The 21662-nt window shown below is 39.5% G+C and overlaps 1 protein-coding gene across 3 annotated transcripts in view; it reads right to left on the reverse strand.

The window, feature by feature from the left end:
* The window catches only part of FLT3 (fms related receptor tyrosine kinase 3), a 64971-nt gene that overhangs the window by 31415 nt on the left and 11894 nt on the right, over nt 1-21662 (reverse strand). Inside the window, exons 2-9 of one of the 3 annotated variants that reach the window (XM_019666041.1) lie at nt 21208-21329; nt 15275-15477; nt 12028-12143; nt 7252-7381; nt 5926-6053; nt 5454-5593; nt 5205-5358; nt 4065-4233 (exon numbers count right to left, since the gene is read on the reverse strand). In XM_019666041.1, coding sequence (XP_019521586.1) covers nt 4065-4233; nt 5205-5358; nt 5454-5593; nt 5926-6053; nt 7252-7381; nt 12028-12143; nt 15275-15477; nt 21208-21329 — 1162 coding nt within the window. Of the gene's footprint in view, nt 1-4064; nt 4234-5204; nt 5359-5453; nt 5594-5925; nt 6054-7251; nt 7382-12027; nt 12144-15274; nt 15478-21207; nt 21330-21662 lie in introns of those variants that run through there. The other 2 variants (XM_019666042.1, XM_019666043.1) reach the window with 2 other exon arrangements.

The following is a 21662-nucleotide window of genomic DNA, read 5'->3' on the forward strand; positions in this document are numbered from 1 at the left end:
CAGCTAGACTGAAGAACAAAAGGACAGCAACTTGTCTGTTCCCCTTCCCCCAATTCCCCAGCACTGTTCCCATCCCCCCAATTCCCCAATAAAAACAGAAAGAAAAAAAAAACCTTGTTCTGGGGTATATAGTCAGTGAGAAAATCACATTATCATGAAAAGATGCCCATCAACAGGAGTTAAAATAAAATTTTCCAGCAAGTGAAATACTATGAAGCATTAAAATGATAATGTAACTAATGCATGATATAATACTATACTTATTAAAATAGAAATACATGATTTTTAAAAATGAAATATCAGGTTCTAAATGGCACAATTTCATGTTTGTACAAAAACCTGTATTTACATGTTTCTATCATGGTGGTTACATAGAAAAAGTCTAAAATCTAATCTCTGGAGGTGGAATTATGGGTTATTTCTATTTTTATTTTAAAGGCAATTTCAGAAAACACAGTGCATGAAGGGTATTGACCTTACCCTGTGTGATAGGGGAAGTAAATCAGCCTGCTTCCAGGTTTCATAAAATGGGATTATGAGGATTAAATGAGATAATCCATGGAAAGGACTTTGCACATTATCTGGCACACAGTAAGAGCTCAGATAAGCTTCTTTTATTCTTAGTGAGTGGCTTCATGTGGTGTGGTCAGGATTTGGTTGGGGGCTCTCAGAGTTTCACTGCACCCAAACATCTTTTTCCTCCTTTCTGTCTAGCTCAGGCTCATCTCCTTCAGAAAAAATCAACCCTCCCAAGGGGCTCTCTATGCTTCTGTAATTACATATCATTTATTGATTCAAGAGCCTGCATTTCTGTTTGTTCCTGAGAAGAAACCTGTCTCCCTCCCCAGAACCCAGATGACTACCATGCTCCTCTTACCAGACAATGCTCACTTAATCCTGTCATGGTCAGGGCTTCGACTTGTAGAGTTGGGAAATTAAATATCTCAGGGAAAAGAAAAACAAAAGGATTGGGCAGGCCTGAGACGACTCTTTCAGAAGAACTTACTAAATAATCATAACATTCTAATAAGTTTGTTATCATTGTTGGGTTTTTTTACCATGAAACTAGGATAAGCTAAGGTAGATTTGTTTGTAATTTAGTCTATAGAGATAAGAAATTATGCAAACTAACGTGTGAAATATCCTAAAATCATTTCTCAAGACCAGGATATAAAGATTGCAAGAAAGTTATACTTAATGAAGTGTAAACACATAAAGGCAAGCCCTAATCAACTTTGGTGTAAAATTTGAGGAAGTAAATTGGAGAAATGAAGCTGCGAAGGTGAGGAAGCTGAAAGACTTCTGGCCACACACAGTGACCACATCAAAGCTTTTTTCAGGAGTCATGTTATTGCATAGACCTTTCAGTTACATATAAAAACTTGTGTCTCTTTGATTATAATCTCTGCAACATGATTAAAATACTGTACTTCACACTCAAAATTCAATTTGAATAAATTGGTGAATCTAGGTGGTGTGAAAAAGACGCTCACTGTACTATTCTTTGAGTTTACTGGTAAATTTGAAACTTTTTATGATAAAAAGTTGAAAAGAACTCAGACTATAATTTAGTCTACCATCCCCTGTCTCAACACAGAGCCTCATGTGGAGAGCAAAAGACATTTAGGGCACTAGTGTTTAAATTACTTGGAATTGTAATAGATATGTATGATGTCGGGGTTGGGGGAGTGGGGCAGCAGATTGGGGGAGGGGGTTGTCACTTTGAGGGCTAAAAAGTATAACTAGTGCACTGTGTTGTACACCTGAAACTAATTAAAAATAAATTCACTGTGAAAAAAAATTTTTTTGTGTGTTCATTTTTTTATTCAGTATTTTGAGCAACCTTTTCATGAAGAAGCAGGTGCCATCCTCCTTTTGCATTTGTACTGAGTGGGCCATCACCCCTGGGGCTTCCTTATCACCAACAAACACTAGCTCTTCAAGAACTTTTTAGACGAAATGAACACTGAGTGCTGGGTGTTGCTCTAAGTGCCATGTGTTGGTCGTTGTAAAGAGGACACCCCCACTCATTTTTAGCCCAGGCTATGCACTGAGCTGCTTTTCAGAGGCGATGATTCGTTCATCTAAAGGAGGCATTATACAAAGATAGAGAAATGACAGAGAGCCTATCCTTATGGAGTTTATAAACTCACTGCTGAGATTCAACACACAAAGAGGTTAACTATATCCCCAAGTCATGAGACTGAGAGGTACAAAACCCTAGAGGAAGCAGGATCTGCCCTGATTCATTCATTTGGTTAGGGAGTTATAAGATAACTACTCAGGATCAGGGGTACAGGCTGTGATCATGGCATGAAACCAAATTAACTAACCCACTAGATTGGCCCACACCCCATGTATCAGAGACATGTTTCTCTAAATGATTTGGTAAAATCTTAAGAGGTTGTGCCACATGTCATCAGCACAGTAGCAATGATCTGCCAGGTGGTCTCTGGCCTGTGTAAATTTGAGGGAGGGGTGGGGGGAAGAGAAACATTACCTTATTCACTTAGCCCCTAACAGTATCAAGCCCATAAGAAGACATTAAAAAATGTTTGTTGAACTAAATTGAATTGATTTTCTATATCTTTGAATCGGGTTCAAAAGAGACTCCCATAGTGTTACGAGCTTCTCTGACATTGGATCACAATACAAAGAAGGGAGGGGAAAGTGACAGCTCTGATATCCTTCTGAACACAGGTCTGTGGTAGAGTGAATTCAATGAGGAAGAAGGGGGCTGACTCCCTGGTCTTCTACTTTCAAGTCTGATGATTCAGAATAGGGGCTTATGGCAACGGGTGATCCCTCTAGGGCAGTGGTTCTCAACCACAGGCAAATTTTCCTCACCAAGGGATGTATGGCAATGTCTGGAGATAGTTCTGGTTGTCACAACTGGGGGTGGTGGTGCTACTGACATCCAGTGGGTGGAGGCCAGGGGCCCTGTTAAACACCCTACAGTGCAGAGGAGAGCCCTCCCAGAACAAGGAATTATCTAGCCTGAGATGTCAATAATGCTACTTTGAGAAGTTCTGAGTTAGGGGGCTGTGTATCAGTCAGCGCACAGGCCAAAGGCTAAATTCTGAATGACCTGAAAAGTGGCTTTTTTTATATTCTTTTTTTCATGCTAAGTCTTTAAAGCTCCAGCTCATTTCAATTTGGTCTAGCCACATTTCAAGTTCTCAACAGCCACATGTGGTCGGTAGTTACTGTACTACACAGCACAGACCTAGACCTGTGGCGGGAATCACCAGAGGTTCTCATTAAAAATGCAGAATCTGGGCATTTTGCTTCCATTTTAGTTCTGCATGTCTAGAATGGGATCCAGAAATCCATATTTTAACATTTTCCCACATGATTCCTATACAGTTGTTTTATGGTCCACATGTTGAAAAACAATGATTTATACCGGACCAGTGACTTGCTTAAGAGAGAACAATTCCCTCTTAGTCACGCACAATCTAGCCTGAAACCATGTTACGTAGGATTCGTTTTAAGAGATAAGAAGTGTCATAGCCATAGAAAATACAAGAAAAAAGTTATTTGTTTTCCAAAAGAGGGAATGAAGAATTTCTCCTGTAAGAGACTCTTGAATACAGTTGTACAAATCCCTGGGAAAATGAAATTTTCCTTTACCATTTAGTATTGGGTGATTTCTGCATTTTTATTTTTTGAAAACATAAATCAATACACTTATAGGTAATGTTTTCCTGTTTTTAAGGGGTTTTAGTTCCTCAATCATCTGCAAATGTGCTCAAGGAGGCTCGGTGTACTTACTACAGCAAGTACTCTCAAACAGGAAGTAACAATCTGGTGACTCAGAAAAGGGCAAGGAACCTTCCCCAATCTAATAAGATTCTTTCCTTTTTTTGTGTGCGGTGGGGTACACTACCTGAACTGATTATAAAACTGTCTGCAACTGGGTCCTCACATCTGTTGCTTGTTTTCTCGTCTTCAATGTCAACTCAACAATATATGAACTCATATAACTCAAAAGTGCCCTCCTGCTGGGGCAACAAGTGTGGTGCTAAGAATGATGGAGGTGCTAAAGCTCTTTGTTGCCTCACCTGTACCCATCGTCCAAGCCACTTTGTTCACAAGGAAATGATTTTTGAGAGAAGGTCCATGTACATCTGATCTGTGGATATGCCTTAAACCTGACAGAAAAACAAAACTCTTCATACTGGTCAATTTCATAGTCTTCACTTGTTTTGGAAGCGTTTATAAATCCCTTCTCTGTTAAAAAAAAAAACATTTATAAATTAGATAATGAGATTCATATGGAAACACATTGAGAAAATAAATACATTTTTATTCATCGGTTTAATGCAAGAAAGCCCAGATGTGAGCAGACTGCAGGTCAGAATCGATAGTCCGACAAGAAATACGGGAGAACTATCTCCAGTTACAAGCCTGAGCTCAGCCTTCAGAGTCAAGGTTTCTCTAAGAATTGAATGTAAATAACTGACTCTCTTCCCCAAAGAAACCTATAAATAAACTCACAGATTTCGCTGACAATTTCATGAGGTTGAAAGGGCTCCCCCAGCCCTGCTGAGCTTGTACAGAGGAGGGGTTCTTAGCCAGAATGGCTCTCTCAGTGACACATCCCATATAAAATGACCTCAGGGCACAAGTCAAAGAACAATCTAATGAGCAATATTCACAAGGTTTCCTTGTGGAACACTTCCTTATGGGTGTGATAAGAGAATTACTTCATTTCTTAGCATTTTCACGAGGGCTAACGGCTGCCACCAAATCTGAGATTACTTAAAGTGTGATTATTGTGAAATCCTCCATAGCCCACCCAAGTTTCAATGCATCTGGGTGCTTGTCTGGTTCTCATAGTTATTGGTTACTGCCCTCTCAGTTCATTCTTAGAACAAATATTTAGTAAGTGGCGATATATGTCAGGTTCTCTTCCGGGTTCTGGGACTACAAGGATAGGTGGAATTACTCCCGTCCTTAGGAAACTTACAGTCTACTGGAAGACGAAATTCCACAATGTGGTAAGTTTGAAGGCAGTGACATTCAAGCGGGCTCAGATTAAGTGGAAAAGGAAGGAAGTGTATTTGCAAACCTATTCTGAGTGTCTTTCTCAGCTTTCTGACACTAACATTATATTGAAATCAGAATTTGCAGCACATACCTCCCAGTCCATACTAAAGCGACTAAAAATATGAATAGATTGCGTAAGTGGCCTGCATTACCTACGATGGTAACCAAAGCTGATTGACTGGGATGCTTGGAAGAGGAGCAAGTGTAATATCCAGTGTCGTTTCTTCCCACTGATGATACAAAAGCAAACAGAATCCGTATCATAGTTCTGTTTTCGGAATAGGTACTCATCTCAAAGTAGCTGCCCTAGGTGTTAATAAAACAGAGTGAATTTAATGATTCCAACCTGTACTATCAGTTCACTGTTTCTACATTTTCAGAATGCAAACACATCGTATTACCTGTTCCAGTGCTTTATTTTCTAATTCCCAGGTGAGCCCGAATCTGTGGTTTACATGAACAGCTTTGCACCTGATCCATAAGGGTTCCCCCACTTTAAGAAATAGCTGTGGCAGTGTGGTCTGAGGCGTCTGGTTTAGATCTAGAAGACGAGAACATCCTGAGTCAGAAAAAAAGTGGTTTTTCCTCATCGCAAAATATACCCGGGACATTCTCGAGAACAAAGATGTTAAGGTTATTTCAAATGTTACGGACCTTTTATTATTTTTCTAACCTTTTAAAATGAATGAAAATCTTTAATTGTTTTACTATATCTTGTAGCAGTTACAGAATCCATAATACTACATTTAAAATGGTATAAAGGAACTACAGAATTTCTGAAGCTGGATGATTACCTAAACAGTCATGGTTAGTGCCAGATCATTTATAAGGAATAGTCCCTGAAAGTAGAAATACGTAATATTATGGTCTTACCTATTGTGAACAGCTTGGTACATTCCCTCCCCAGCTCATTTCTGGCACAGCACCTTATGTCTGTTCCAAATAACTCATGAAGTACGCTTTCCTCCTTTGTAACAACAGCTGCACTTTTTCCTTTACAGCTGCAATTACAAAATAAGTGTCATTTGACTAAACAGAGCTAAAGGTTCTAGAGCCTGTTTTATTAAGAGTCTCTTTAAGAGTGAGCAGGTCAAAAGGTAAACAAAAACCCAAATCTATCATTTCAGCATTACGGGAACTAGTTGGTTACTCAACTCAACCAACTGGAATGTGTTTATGCATCATTCCTTGAGAGCTTTTTTATTATTATAAGATAACAGTAATTGGGTCCATTGTAGAAATTTTGGAAAATATAGAAAACCCCAAAGAAAAGAATTTTAAGTTGATTAGATCCCTACCACACTAAAATAACAACTGTTATTAATTTGGTGTGTAGCGTTCCAATCTTTTTTTCCTCCCTATGCATGCATTACATATATATCTACGGGAAATCACTTTTCTTTTCCCTCTAAAATTTGGGATAACATTCATATCATCTAGTAACTTTTCTTACTTATTCTCTTCTTTAGTCCTATTTTTCAATAAAAGTTGTTTAGTAAATTTTGATTAGCTCGAATTGCATGAATTCTCACTTTGTGAAAACTTAGCTATGGCACATACGAAAAACAAAAGTAAACAGTTATATGGTACTTACTATCTGCCATGCACTGTTCTATGTGCGTTGCACATTTCAATTCATTTAATCATCATAGCAATCCTACAAGGGAAGTACTCTTACCATCCCCACTCTTCTGATGAGAAAGGAGAGGTTAAGTAACTTGCCCAACGCCACACAGGTAGTAAGCAAACCAGGGTCCAAACCCTGGCTAGATTCTATAGCCTTAAACAATCATATTAAACATATTCTTCCAGAATAAACAAAATAATCACAAATGAAACATTTATTCACAAGGAATTTCTTAGAGGGAATCCCACTAAAATTCTGTACCTTTCCTTTTCCCCAGCCAGATGCGCAGGGAGCTAACAAGCCTATAACTTAAAAGGGATTTTAGTATTTGTGTTGTGTAATGTCCAGGCAGAACCCTGCAGCTAAGTGACATAGAAGAGTTCCAAAAGGCCTCCTTACTAAACCCCCCCCCCATCATCCTTCCTGGGAAGTCCACGCTAATCATTCTTTAGGGAGTCAAGTTTCCAGTTAAGGTGGTGACAAGTTCAATTGTACATACAGTATGATGTCAGCCATATTAGAAAAAGATCACAAAAATAAAGAATTAGCACTTATCTCCATACATGTCATACCTTTCACTCTGTGAATTGCAAAACACCCATTCCACAGTTGGTTCTGGGATGCTCTCAGATATGCAGACCAGGGCGTCCTGATTTTCCATTTTTCTAAAGTACGGTCTCCTTAATGTGTAAAGCAGCGTATCTAAGGCATCATAAATTATGAACATTTTAATATTTTTAAAATAATTGTCTTAGCAGCCCCCCTCAAAAAAGAATTCTACATTACTAAGAAAAGCTATTGCACACCACAGCAGTGTCTCCTGCTCCACTCCAAATATATATAATAATGTATCCTCTCCTCACCAATATATTAAATTCAACTCTGGCTGAAACACCAACTTTAGTATTTATCCTCTTCGCCAATTTCTTTGGGCATTTCAGAAATCCACAGACAACTAAAGTTGAGTGGAGTGAAGCCATGGAAAAATACAAATATTGATACACGTAGGAAAAGGAAAACTGGAAACAACATAAAGCTTAAAACCCATACTTACATAGTTTAAGACCCAACTTTCTTCCCATAATTTTACCTAGATCTAGGCAGAAATATACTGATTTAGAAATGCAGAAATATAGTAGGATGGAGTTTGAACTGGAACCAAATTGAGAGGTTCAGTGTAGCCTTCTATTCACATTGGACCATTACATTGTGCCCCTCCCTACTCTCCTCCCCCCACAAAGCTTAAAATGTAAACTTTCTTTCTACTTCTGCTTGGACCCCTCTAGGAACAGGCGTTCACTGCCTCCCTGAGTAATCGTTTCATTTTTTTTTTAAACAAACCTTTTTTTTTTTAATAAAAGAAAGTCCCTATGCTAAATTTCAATCTCCCTTCTTCTTCTTCTTCTTTTTTTTTTTAAATTGGGGAACAAGCATGGTCATTGGTTGCACATCGCTTTCATGCTACGATGGCATAGTTGACTCTTTTAGGGAGGGCGCAGCTCACAGTGGCCCATGCAGGGATTGAACCCACAACCTTGGTGTGATGAGTACCACGCTCTAACCAACTGAGCTAACTGGTCACCCTCAATCTCCCTTTTTATGATAAATATTATTTTAAAGTATTATATAGTACTTAATATACAGAGGGTGCCAAAAATATATACACATTTTAAGAAAGGAAAATTGTATTCAGAAAGAAAAACTGTATTAAAATTGTAGCACTCGGGCCGGCCGAGTGGCTCAGTTGGTTAAGAGCTCGCTCAAGGGTTTGAGCTCTGAGCAACCGCAGTTCGAGTCCTGGCCTGAGCTGAGCAGCCGCTGAGCTGCCAACAGGTAGCAGGATGGCTCTGCTTAAAAACAAAACAAAACAAAACAAAACAAAACTGTAGCACTCAACATATACCAATAACAAAAGATGAGTACTAGTCATGTTTGACTTCTGCAATTACTCAAAGTGGTTCCCATCAGTGTCCAGACACTTCTGATTACAGCGAACTACTGCTTGAGCAACATACAAGTGTCCACTTGTATACATCTTTTTGGCACACCTGGTGTGTGTGTGTGTGTGTGTGTGTGTGTGTGTGTACACACAAAAGAATATATGAAGTGTAAATTTTGAAGCATAATAATAAAAATGAATACCCATCGACCCATACCCAACTTAGTAAGCAGAATATGAATAAACACCTTTGAGTCTACTTTTGTGCTTCTCCCCATCTCTCAACCCTAGGTAACCTTTATCCTGAATGTTGTGTTTATCATTCCTGTGCTTTTAAAAATGTTTTCATCACATAGCTGTATGGCCTAAACAATATATTAGTTTGTTTTGTTTGTTTTTGAGCTTCAACAAAAGGTATCACTCAATATGTAGTCTTGCACAAGTTCATTTTCTCAACCAATCTCATGTCTTTAAGATTCATCCATGGTTTTGCATGTAGCTATGCTTCATTCATTTTATTTTACTGCGATATAGCATTCCATTGGTGAATATATCACAATCTTATTATTCCTCCTCCTTGCAGTGAACATTTGGGTGGTTTCCAGTTTTTTTGTATTACCAGCAACGGCGCTTTGAACATTTTGTGTATTTCCACTCAGGCAGTGTGTAAATTTCTTTAGTAACATACTGAGGAGTAGAACTGCCGGATTATGTGGTATGAGTACGTTCAATTTTACACATACTAACGATCTGTTTTCCAAAGTGGTTACACTGATTTCCACTTACATAACAGGATATGAGATTTCCTAGTGCTCCATTTACTCACCAAGTCTTCTAAATTTTCAACAATCTAGTGGGTATAAAATGGTATCTTGTTGTGGCATTAATTTGCATTTTTCGATTATTAATACATATATTGACCATTTAGGTTTCATATTCTGAAAGTGAAGTGAGCACTAATCCTTTGTTCATTTTTTACTTTTTTTTTCTTATTGATTTATAGGAGCGCTTTTATGACTATTAATCCTTTCTTGATGATGTGAATTGCAAATATATTTCCCATTTTGTGGTGGTTTTAACTTTCTTTCCCTGTAATTTCTGACAACTGGTCCCAATTCTACCCACTAGAGCAATTTTTTTAAAGTGTAGTTTTGCTTCCTCATGACAATCTTTCATATATTTAAAATCAGAAACCAAAGTCAAGGGAGATAATTACCATCCAAGATATTTTAACTAGTTAGCCCAGGTTTCCTGACTCAGGTGCCAGATGTATTTCCTCTACATTACACTGCAATCAACCTTCTCCTGTCCTCAAAATACTTCCTTCTCTATGTTTAACATTCCCAATTCCTTCAGTTGTTCCTAATTGAAGGAATTCCAAGTTCTTCACTATCCTGATTGCTCTGTTTTGTCAATATTCATCTGAAAAAAAAATGGAGAGCTGAAAATAATAATCTACCAATTTCCTTAACCCAGACGTGATATTTTCATGAATGCTGCCAAGGTTCAGATTTTCTTCTTTAGCAACCACGCCATACTGTTGGCTAACACTGAACTTTTGGTTCACTAAACCCTTTCCTCTTTTTCATGTTGACTGTTGCCAAGTCTCCCCCACCTGATTTTTTTGAACCCCACCACCCAGCAGAATGCTAAAAACAGGTTACAATTTACTTGAATTGATTGTTAGTAAGTTTTTACACAGTAAACTTTTAGTGAAAAGAAGGTACCCTAAATATAATAGGAACGTGGCAGATGCCTGCTTACCTTAAACAAATTCAACCATGAACATTTGGTGAGAAAGAGAGAGAGAAGAGAGAGAGAGAGAGAGAGAGAGAGAGAGAGAGAGAGAGAGAGAGAGAGAGAGCAAGAGAGCGAGTGCAAGAAATCTCTTATTCTTTTCCAACCTGAAGCACACAGGCTTACTGTCCCACAGAGCGGGGTCAGGGACTGGGGAGGGGACAGGGAACAAGACCAAAACCAAAGAGCAACCAAAGGTACCTGTTGTCTTTTGAGCCTCTAGGGCTCTGGTCCCGTAAATTTCAGAGTAATGAAGGGCTTTTCAGAACAAATTTTGACTAACTTTGACTTTGCCTAATTTTTGCCTTACAGGCTGACTTTAGACCCTAACACCCCAGCGCCAACCCCAGGAAAATGACACTTTGGGATTCCAACTGGCCACATGTGTTCTTTCTGTTGCAGCTTTGACCGCAAGCCCCAGTGCAGCATGGTACATTCAGGGCAGGCCTGGCTACACTCGGCTCTGGCTGCGCCCATCACCACATCTCTTGGCATGTCCATTTCCTCACCTGAATGAAGGCAGGAGCACAGTGAGGATGGAGACGGTATGTGCAGAACACCCTCAGCAAAGGATACCTGTGGTTATTCCTGAGCCAGGGGACCTCTGTGGGCTGGACATACACACGCCACACAGTGGCTTCGTGCCTTCTGGTCACTGACAAGGAGGGGGGGGGGCCTAGCAAGTTGTACCAATGTGTAGCCAGGGAATCTAATTTAAAATGGCATCGACCCAGAATTTTCGGAGCCTTACCTTGGCCCCTAAAGGCAGTAGGACCTATGTGAATGCACCCACCTCTAGTCCTTGTCTGTCATGGGAGGTAAAGCATTCAGGATGTACAGCGCTAGGTCTGTGCGCAGCTGGGAGGAAACAAGAAGCCAGAAGACACACGTAGGTGGCGGTTTTGCCAACTGCCTGGTTGCTTCCCTGGTCGAGAGCATTTGGACTATTCTTTACAGTTTTGCATAGTGATCTGGCGTTTGTATAAACACCGTAGCCACTATCTATATGTGGCTATTTAAACTATCTTTAATTTATTAAAATTAAAATAAAATTAAGACTTTGGTTCCTCAGTCATGCTGACCATATTTCAAGTGTTCGACAGCCACCTGTGGCCAGGGGCTACCATATTGAAAGGAGCAGACACAGACATTTCATCATCTCAGAGAGTTCTATGGGATAGTGCAAAGATCTTAGAGTCCCATGAGGTATGTATTTTTATCCCTATTTTGCATAAGGAATTAAGGCTCCCAGAGATTAAGTGACCCGCCAAAGGTGGTAGTGTCAGATCCAGAATAAGAAACCAGGTCTTCTGAGTCCAAGGTCAAAATATCTTCCATTTCCTCCCTGTCAGCCATCTGTCACTGAAAACAAATGGGGGGGGGTGGTCTGGATAGAGGCTGCCCTGGGGTTTTCAGGGCGCTAATTCTGATAGTCTATGGGTCACGTTACAGAGTCTCAATAGGTTACATGGATGGTTGAAGCGAATTCAATCAATTTAACTACATGTTGAGGAAAACCTGAATATTGTGTCTAGGACAGCTGGGGAAAAGCCCATGGGTTCTAAACAATGTCATGGTCAACTCTGAAGACCTAGTATCAAGCTGCACTTACTTCTTATACTCACTGTAAACAATATTGTGTAATTGGTCGCTTCACTTTCAATAAAAAGTAGGTATTCTCCAGCTTCGGTTTCTGTCATTTTCAAAATGAACATGGAAACAACTCGTCTGAAAAACAAGAAAGAGAACTGGTTATTTTGGAAAACATGTGAAACTAAAAACATAAAATTTCATCCTGAGTCAGAAGCGGTTCGGTGGCTCCCGTATTCCATCTCTGACTGTGACACTGACGGTTGCTCTATGGAGAGCACAGCTTCTGTCATGTATCCAACACTCAGCCTGAGCCTCCTTACTTTGGCCTTGACTTTTAACCAGTCCCTCCCTTGAAAAGTGAGGGGCCTCCATTCCATCACTTTCACCTTGTGCTTCCCAAGCCCCTTGGAGGGAAAACTCCCACCCCAAAATGCACAGGCTTATGGTGTGCTCCTATCGGCAGTGGTGGACTCTTCCCCTCAACCACAAAGCACCCTCCGCAGTCAAATTGGCCCAGTTATATGGCCACCACCCATTTGCAGGACCAGATCACTGTACAAACAAGATACACTGAGATAAACAACAGTCGGTGCCTCTCTCTCTAGATGAAAGAATCCAAGCAAAATCTGACACAAGGCATTTTCCTATGAAGTAATAATTACACTGACATATCGCATGGATGTAAGGAGGGAGATGTCTCAATGTTCATATTTTTAACTTTGCAGATATTTGGTGAAGATAAATTTGGTTAAGGGCATTCTCTTCAAAGAAACTGCTTAGATGTGTGTTTGGTAATACCCGTTCTTGTTAAAGCTTAAAATATTCTCTAGCAGTCTGTTGAGTAATGTTGGATTTCAATGTACATTTCCTGACCTTTATACCCTTACTACTCAAAGTGTGGTCTTTCTCTCAGAGTGTTAACATCAGCTGGGAGTTGATGGAGGTGCAGAATCTCAGGCCCCACCCAGACCTATGGCCCCAGAACATGCATTTTAAGAAGATCCCCAGGCCAACCAATGCACGTTGTACTGGAGAAGCCCAGCTTCAGTGCTCCAAGCAGGAGAGTTTGAGAGTATTGGTGCTTGCACTCACACAGACAGTAAATTAGTGAGTTACACATTTGATTTCTTTCTACAGATATTTTAGTGATGTGCCTTCTTTCTCTGAACCATTGCTTCTCCTTGTATCATTTGTGACCTCTTGTGCATGTCAAACAAAACTATAAGGCAGTTATCAAAGCCTAGGTGTTCAATCTTTCCAGTTATATGTCAGAGTCCAGATAAAATTTCCTATAAGTCTCTACTGTGAAAAAGTAGCTAAAAATGTTTTGGTACTAAATTAACTAATCCACACCATATCTGTGACTTTGGCTAATAGACGGGCTGCCTAACCTAAAATGAAAAAGGTCACCTCACTCAAAAAGATTTTTATTGGGGAATTCGGGGAAGGGGAACAGACAAGTTGCTATCCTTTTGTTCTTCAGTCTAGTTGTGGAGGACGTTACTTCACTGGCCCAAGTTGGCACCATCATTGCGCTCTTCCCGGGCGAGGCATATCAGTCACCGGCTTCTGGATGGCCGCTCATGGCGGCTGCTGGCCGCTCACGCTGGCTGCTGGCTACACACGGTAGCCCATGGCAACCCACTGCATCAGGGGCTGCAGCTTACGCTGTCGCCGGTGACTCACAGCAGCCCAGCTCCAGGTTGAGCTGTTGTTCAGCATCTTAGCTGTAGAGGGCAGTGTCACTGGCCTTCATATGTGGGATCCGAACCGGGGCCCTCTGGTGTCCCAAGCCAGCTCTTAACTAATGCGCCACTTGGCCGGCCCCAATGAGAACTTTTGTGGCATTGAATCTTAATAAGGTTACCCAAACGCTTTTTTTAGTCAATATTCTTATTAGAAGAGTGTTTGGGTTTAACCCCAAGGCAAAAGTAACCGAAAAACAGAAGTGAGTAATACAGTCTCAAAAGAGGAAAGGAAAATGAATGTGTTCCGAGATTTAGAACCAAACTTCAGAATTACAGCCACTGTCCTGAAAATTACTTAAGAGTTTGACCTTAAAAAAACAAACAGAAGTCCTTGGTACAAGTCCATCACAGGGATGTCCCCCCATTACTCATTCAAGTGGCCTGATACCCCCACTTGGGCATTTACTGCCTTGTTTCTGGAACGACTATGCCTCTTCTACAGCTATGGGGCACCAGAACACCCCAAACAATTAGAGAGAAAGGCAGTCTTGGAATTATTAAGTGGGCATTTAACTGGTCTATGACTCTTGCTTCCTGCCCCTATCTGGTCTCAGCTAGAGGACAGTGACAGCAGGGGACAGCAAGCAGGACAGAGTTATATACAGGCTTTGATGTCAATCCACAAATCTCGGCTAAGATATTTTTCTGGATCATGAGACCAATGTTCCTCATAAACAGATCAATTCTTACTAAAATATTTTGTGGACATCACATTGCAATTCTGCTCGTCATACTGAGAAATAACATGGATAAAACGAAATGTTCTTTTCCCAACATTTCCCAGAAAGCAGTGTCTTACTACTTCAACTTGAATGCAATGGAATTTTTCTAACTTTTCATCTTTAAGACAAAATCCAATTAAAAACCAAGACAGCTTAAAAATCCCAAATAGTCTTTTCACTATTTGTTCTACATTTTACCAGTGACTTGCTGCTTTCTTAGGCCCTAACTATACCTATATATCTCTACATAATTTTTAAAATAGACTTTTTTTAGAGCAATTTTAGATTTACAGAAAAATTGAGCAGGAGGTACAGAGAAATCCCACAAATACCCTTTCCCCCACCCCCACACATTGTTTTCCCTATTATTAACATCTTTATTGGTGTGCTTGTGCTATATTTGCTACAATTCATGAACCAATATTTATATTAACTAAAGTTCATGGTTTATATTAGCTTCACTTATTGTGTTGTACTTCCCCTCTTGGAGATATATATATATATATATATATATATATATATATATATACACCTTGGATTGCGAGTAATTTGTTTCCTAATGAATTATGCTCACAAACCAAGGTAGTACCATATATATACATCATATATATATATATATATTCATGTATCCATGCCCTAACCATATTTTTAGTTCATTATTTCACTGGAGATAAGAGCTACGATGGACATGGACAGAAATTTGAAAAGAAACTCTAAAAGAAGCAAAAAGTATTTTAATGGCAAGAAAGCATTCCTCCCTAAATCCCTCTGTTGCACATCCAGCCCCGTCTCTTACCTGTTTTGTAAATCAAAGTGTGGCTTGCAATCCAGGGAGCTGTGTTTAAAGACCCAGAGACAGGAGATGTTCCCTGGGGTGTTGACCAGCACTTGCAGTGTGATGGACGCAGACATGTCCACTTCCACGCTGGCCGCCTCATAGACTGCCTTGGTGCTCTCAGGCCTCAAGGCACAGCCAAGGTCCTCCTGGGATTCTGATGGCTGTGTCATGGATGAAACAACAGGAATTTACTACACGTGCATGTCCAACGAAGTATCTTCTTAACTGGAATCTTTACTAAATACATACATGTTGACCAACTGCACACAACACTGAAACATGTCATAACCCATTGAGAACACATCGCTGACTGAAAATCCCATTAATTATAAGTCTCTAAAGACAGATAACTTTAGGCTGCATTTCTAAAATGCTTTACAGGCTGTGTGGACTGAATTGTGTTCCGCCCCCCCCACCCCCACCCCCGCCCAAATCCATATGTTGAAATCCTAACTCCCAGTCCCTCAGAATGTGACCTTATTTAGAGATAGGAACTTTCCACAGGTAATCAGGTTAAAATGAGGCCTTTTGGGTGGGCCCTACTCCAATATGACTGGTGTCCTTATAAGAAAAGGAAATTTGGGGAAGACATGCACATAGGGAGCATGCTATGTGGACATGAAACAGTCACCCACAAACCAAGGAGAGAGGCCTGGAACAGATCCATCCCTCACAGACCTCAGAAAGAACCAACCCTGCTGACATCTAGATTCCAGACTTTTGCCTCCAGAACTGTGAGACAATAAATTTCTGTTATTTAAGTCACCGGTCCATGATACTCGGTCATGGCAGCCCTAGCAAACTAATATACAGACAATAATTACAAAATTCATAATACATAGATAAATGTTTTGTGATTATTTGTATACAGATAAGAATCTACATAGCAATAGTAAATTGGTATCTATGTTAGAGGGAATTTAAAAACCAAAATATTTTCTGGGCAGATATTCCCCATAAGCTCCTTGCCTACTTCAAAAAATTGAGCTATATTGAGAGGAGGGTATGGTAGCAACTTCTGCTGATGGACCCCTCACCTTTTACCCCCTAACATGTAGCACAGCTCACTCACACACACACACACACACACACACACACACACACACACACACACAGCTTCTTGAGATGAAGCACGGGGTAGCTCTTCAGCTACTGATCATAAGCCATATTTCTGGTTTTATTTGTTCACTTATTCAGCTAGTATCAGATAAGTTCATTTGATCTATAGATATGATAAGTGCTAGATCATTTTGCTGGGTACTCTGGAATTAGAAAGAAAAGACACTAATGTTATCCTTGAAGAGTTTTGAGTCTCGTAGGAAGAAATAAGTGAAACACAAGGTGAAATATGATGTGTCCCACGGAAAGATACCAACTATTCTGGAATGTAAATTTCAGTGCTCTGGAATTTCAGAGGAGGCAGAGGTGACTTCCAAGCTGGGGTGGTGGAGATGCCTCACTGAAGTCTAGCAATGAAGCTGAATATTAGATGATGAGTGTAGAACAAAGTTTAAAAAAAAACCTGACACACTAGAAGAAAATATTTGCAATATGTATTACAAATAGAAGACTAATACTCCTAATAAATTATTTTTTTAAATTGAGGAACACAGGACCAAAAACACGGTAGAAAAATGGGAAAATGACATGAATAGGCAATGCGCACACACACACACACACACACACACACACACACACACACACACACAAAGGATATAAACAACAGCTCTTGAGGGCTGGCCGAATGGCTCAGTTGGTTAAGAGCGTGAGCTCTGAGCAACAGGGTCACTGGTTCGATTCCCACATGGGCCAGTGAACTGTGCTTGAGCTGAGCTGCCGCTGAGCTGCCGCTGAGCTGCCAACAGGTGGCAGGATGGCTCAGCTGGTGAGAGGACATGCTCCTAACAACAAGTTTGCCAGTTTGACTCCCGCCTTGAGATGGTGGGCTATGCCCACCCGCAACTAAGATTGAACACCGCACCTTGAGCTGAGCTGCCGACAGGCGGCCGGATGGTGGCTGGACTTGGAGCTGAGCTAGCTGTGCCCTCCACAACTAAGACTGAAGGACAACAACTTGGCTGTTCCCCTTCCCCAATTCCCCAATAAAATCTTAAAAAAAAAAAAGAATGGCTCTTGAACATATGAGAAAATGTTCAAACTTGCTTATAATTAGAGAATCATAAATTAAAACAACACTGAGATATCACTTCTCATCTAAGGGATTGCCACACATTTTAAGGTATGACAACACATTTTGTTGGTAAGGCTGTGAGGAAACAGCTACTGTCATACATTGCTGGGGGAAGCAAACTGTACAAGCCTTCTGGAGGGGAATTTGGCACTACTGAATAAAACCACTTATGCACTCACCATTTGAATGAGGAATCTCACTTCTAGGAATATACCTCCAACAATTAACTACAGCATCTTTGTAATTGCAAAATAATGGAAACAACCTAAATGCTCATACATAGGAGAGTGGTTGAATAAACACTGGTACATCCAATCTACACAATGGAGTACTACACAGCTGTACAAAAGAAAAAGAACAGTGTCTCTGAACTTACTGGACACGATTCCTGGATATTGTGTTAAGTAAAGAAAGCTAAGTGCAAAAAGTATCTACCTTCAAGTGTGCTACACTTCATGTAAGAAAAGAAGGGGATACAAGAAAATACAATGTATCTGCTCATTTGTGCACAAGAAATGCAGGAATAATAATGAAAACCTAAAGAGACTAGTTAAGTACAGGAGGTCAGTAGGAAAAGGATGGAAACTTGGTAGGAGTGGTACTTCTCTGCATATAACTTTTTATATAGCTTTCGCTTTTAGGATCATAATCGTGTTTCATATCCTTAGAAAATAAATAACTAACACCAACCAGGATATGGGAGGAACTCAACACAAACCAAATGAACTAAATGTGTAACAAATGCATAATATAACCATAGTGAAAGGGGCAGGAAAGAAAAGAACTAACCTAAGTAACTTTGGCAAATGATACTTTGGATACAATATGGTTAAAAACAAAAGGAATTGTAACACAAAAACTGTATTCTAGTTAATAAACCTGTTTCTCACTGGGATGTGGGTTAACAACTCTGAAACTAGTTTATGTATGTACTAAGATTGAATACGTAAGTAAATTATAATAGACAATGACAGCCAGGTTTTTGACTGTCGGAGAGGGGAGTACAAATGAGGACAGGGAGAAAGCTGGAGTGAACCTTTTGGTGCCAAATTGAAATCAGTTATCCACATGAGCTTGGGATAGATACAGATAGATAGATGTAGCGATGATAGAGACAAAAACAGTGGGGAGCAAGGTTAGGATACATAAGAGCATTTCATAGCTCTGCCTGCTGACAAGGCCTACAAACAATGACATCCCAGGGGCAATGAGCACATCCAGCTCTGAGATTTGGTTTCTAAATACTATTCTCCAAGAAACAAGTGCTTCTTGGAGGAATGGTTAATTCCAGGGCCAAGGCAAGAAAAATACAAGATGAGCCTGAACTGTGTTGTAGTGCCAAAAGGTAAGAAGGGCTAAAAGAAAAAAAAAAAAGATGGGGACATGTTGAAAGGAGACAAGGAGCCAACCTGAAGTAGCTCCCAATGGCCAACACTGAAACCATTTGCACGACAAAATAAAAATGATCGTTTTGAATTATAACCCATAGAATAAAATAAATATGAGTCCACACTGATATTAAAAAAATAATTAAATAAAATAGTAAAATGGAAGGGATAGCTCTTCATTCCAGAAGAATGCCAAATATATAAATGTAGAGGGAATGAGGGAAAAAGAAAATCAGCATTAGACACAAAACACTGTGATAATTGTTGTAGACAAGATCCACCAACGGAAGTTAAAAGTCAGTAGGTGAAAATTGGAGGAGAAAAAGGACATCTGCATTTTCCCCCAAATATTTGTTAATTATAAAGGAAAAACCATAACTTTGCAGTGGAGAAACCCAGCACACACCATCTTAATCTTCAAACAGAAATGATAAATTATGGAAACATTCAGATGTTAAACAACAATTAAGTGGATTGTGGAAACAGTAAAATCATCTTATTTTGGTTCCAGGACATACTGGTAATATAGCCCAGGACATAGATGCTTTTTTATTAGAGTTGCATGGACAAGTTTTGTCTCCTAGAGAATGCTCGGTTATTCAAGACACCTCTGACTGACAGGATTTCCCCAAAAGATAGCTCATCTGAGAACCGTGAGCTGTGGAAGAAATCAAAACCTTTTTGTATAGAGCCGCCGACACCCTAACAATCCACTTCATACTGAAGTGGGGAAAATCCCCAAATGTAACAGCCTCGATCTCAAGGAGAAAAAAGTACACAGTGTAGATCCCTCCCCTTTGCCACAATCAGGATTTGTGTGGTTGTTTGTTTAATGCTGTTTAGGAACTACTGGGTCTTAATATACTCCTGAATATCGCATAAGAACATAATTTATGCTAGGTGAAAAATAATGCAGGACTTACTACTAAGAACCAAGATCAATCATCATGAATTTTTTTAAGACTATGTTTTATAATAGAACAATTAAATGTGTGCAATTACTTCCTTATGTTGAAAAAGAACACTATAAGTTTAAAACAGCTGATAATATTAATTTTTTTTGTCTGCACTGAAATACTGTGTATGCAAAATGCTGTAATTGTTAATAAGCCAATTGTTATGATATGGATATCTATTTAAAAAATTAAAACCAACCATGCTTCTGGCATAAAAAAAGTCATGCATTAAGTTAGGTGTTTTACATTCATGTAGAATATTGTCATTAAAACCTATTTCATACTGATTTTAAAATTTGAGAATATTGCTAATATCTCTGATTTTTTGGGAGGCCACGTAGGTTATCATGTTATGTGTTTATGTGTTATACCTATGCAAAAGAAAATTTCCTTAACTGGAAAGAAATGTCTATGGAATTGGCTAATTTAGGTTCACTTTTTTATTGTATATTCTCGTAGACTTCTCATTTTTTCAGTTCTCTATCACTTGAGCTTCTTTAATATGAGTAAATACCTAGGCTGTGTTTGATGCAGAGCAAGGAGACAAGTAATGAAAATCAAGGCTGGAATTTAAAGGAGCCAGAGGCAGATTAATGAGCAATCTGCATGTCAATCTAAGTAATGGAAAGTCACTGAAGGTCCCAAGCTAGGCAGTAAAAAATGAAGTGTGCTTCAGGAAGACCAATCTGGCAGTCCACCAGAAATAACTGTAGAAGGAAGAAGCCACTTACAATATTGTTATGAGTATGAGGGAGTTAATGAGGGCTCAAATTAGGGAAGTGGCAGTGAGACAAGAGAATATGAAGTGATTATCTGAGAACTACTAGTAAAGAGGGGAATTGACAAGACTTGGTAACTGACCGAAAGTGAAGGTAAGAAAGAGTAGCTACTCCAAAATGATGCTGAACTTTCAAGTCTGGGAACTAGACAGGGCCATAAGTAGAAATCAATTAATATAAGAATAGGAGCAGGTTTGGGGAAATAGAAATGAAATAAATCATGGAGGTGGATTTTTAATGAGCAAATGGAAAATTTATGTATATCCAGGAGACAGTTGGAAGTTAGGGACTTAGGTCTGAGAGAGGAGCCTGGATTCTCTTTAAGGAGAAAGGGAAATTCCTGTTACCTTTTCATGCTGAGTATCAGTGTCTTTCCTAAAATCAAACCCAAAGAGGACGTGACTTTTGATGGAGCCAGGTAGCAATGAGTATAGACGATTACCTGCACCAGGTATAAGTACATAATATACTTAAATACATTTTTAAAAGGCCCACTTAGCCATGGTAGGTCTCGATAACTTACAAAAGATGGTTTCCAGAGAAAACAGCTAAACTTACAACATTAATATTACTTTACCGTGGGATATGATGATGACATCCCCACTGATGAATCACTGTTCTTATGATTGATTAAAACACACTTGATCACAGGCAGATCTTGATTTGTAATAGTCTCAGATATCATTGCTGAAAAGACAACTGTAAAACAAAAGAAAGACAATGACGCTGACACTTGCACGGCTTAAAAGAAAATACATATTCATCTTGCAACCAAACAACAAAACAAACGGTAATCAAGGAAAAGTGGCCAGCAGGAGAGTATGCAGGAAATGTAATTTCATAAAGGATGAGTCTTGCTAGAAATCAGGAGCTAGAGGCACTTAGAGCAGCACTGTCAGATAGTGATGGACATGTTCTTTACCTGTCTGTCAAAATGGTAGCCATTAGCAACATGTAGCTATTAAGCATTTGAATGAGGCTAGTGCAATTGAGGAGCTGATTATTCCTATATAGAAGCCATTTCTTCTTTAT

This window comes from Hipposideros armiger, unplaced genomic scaffold (assembly GCF_001890085.2).
Source record: "Hipposideros armiger isolate ML-2016 unplaced genomic scaffold, ASM189008v1 scaffold_459, whole genome shotgun sequence".
In the NCBI taxonomy this organism is placed as follows: domain Eukaryota; kingdom Metazoa; phylum Chordata; class Mammalia; order Chiroptera; family Hipposideridae; genus Hipposideros; species Hipposideros armiger.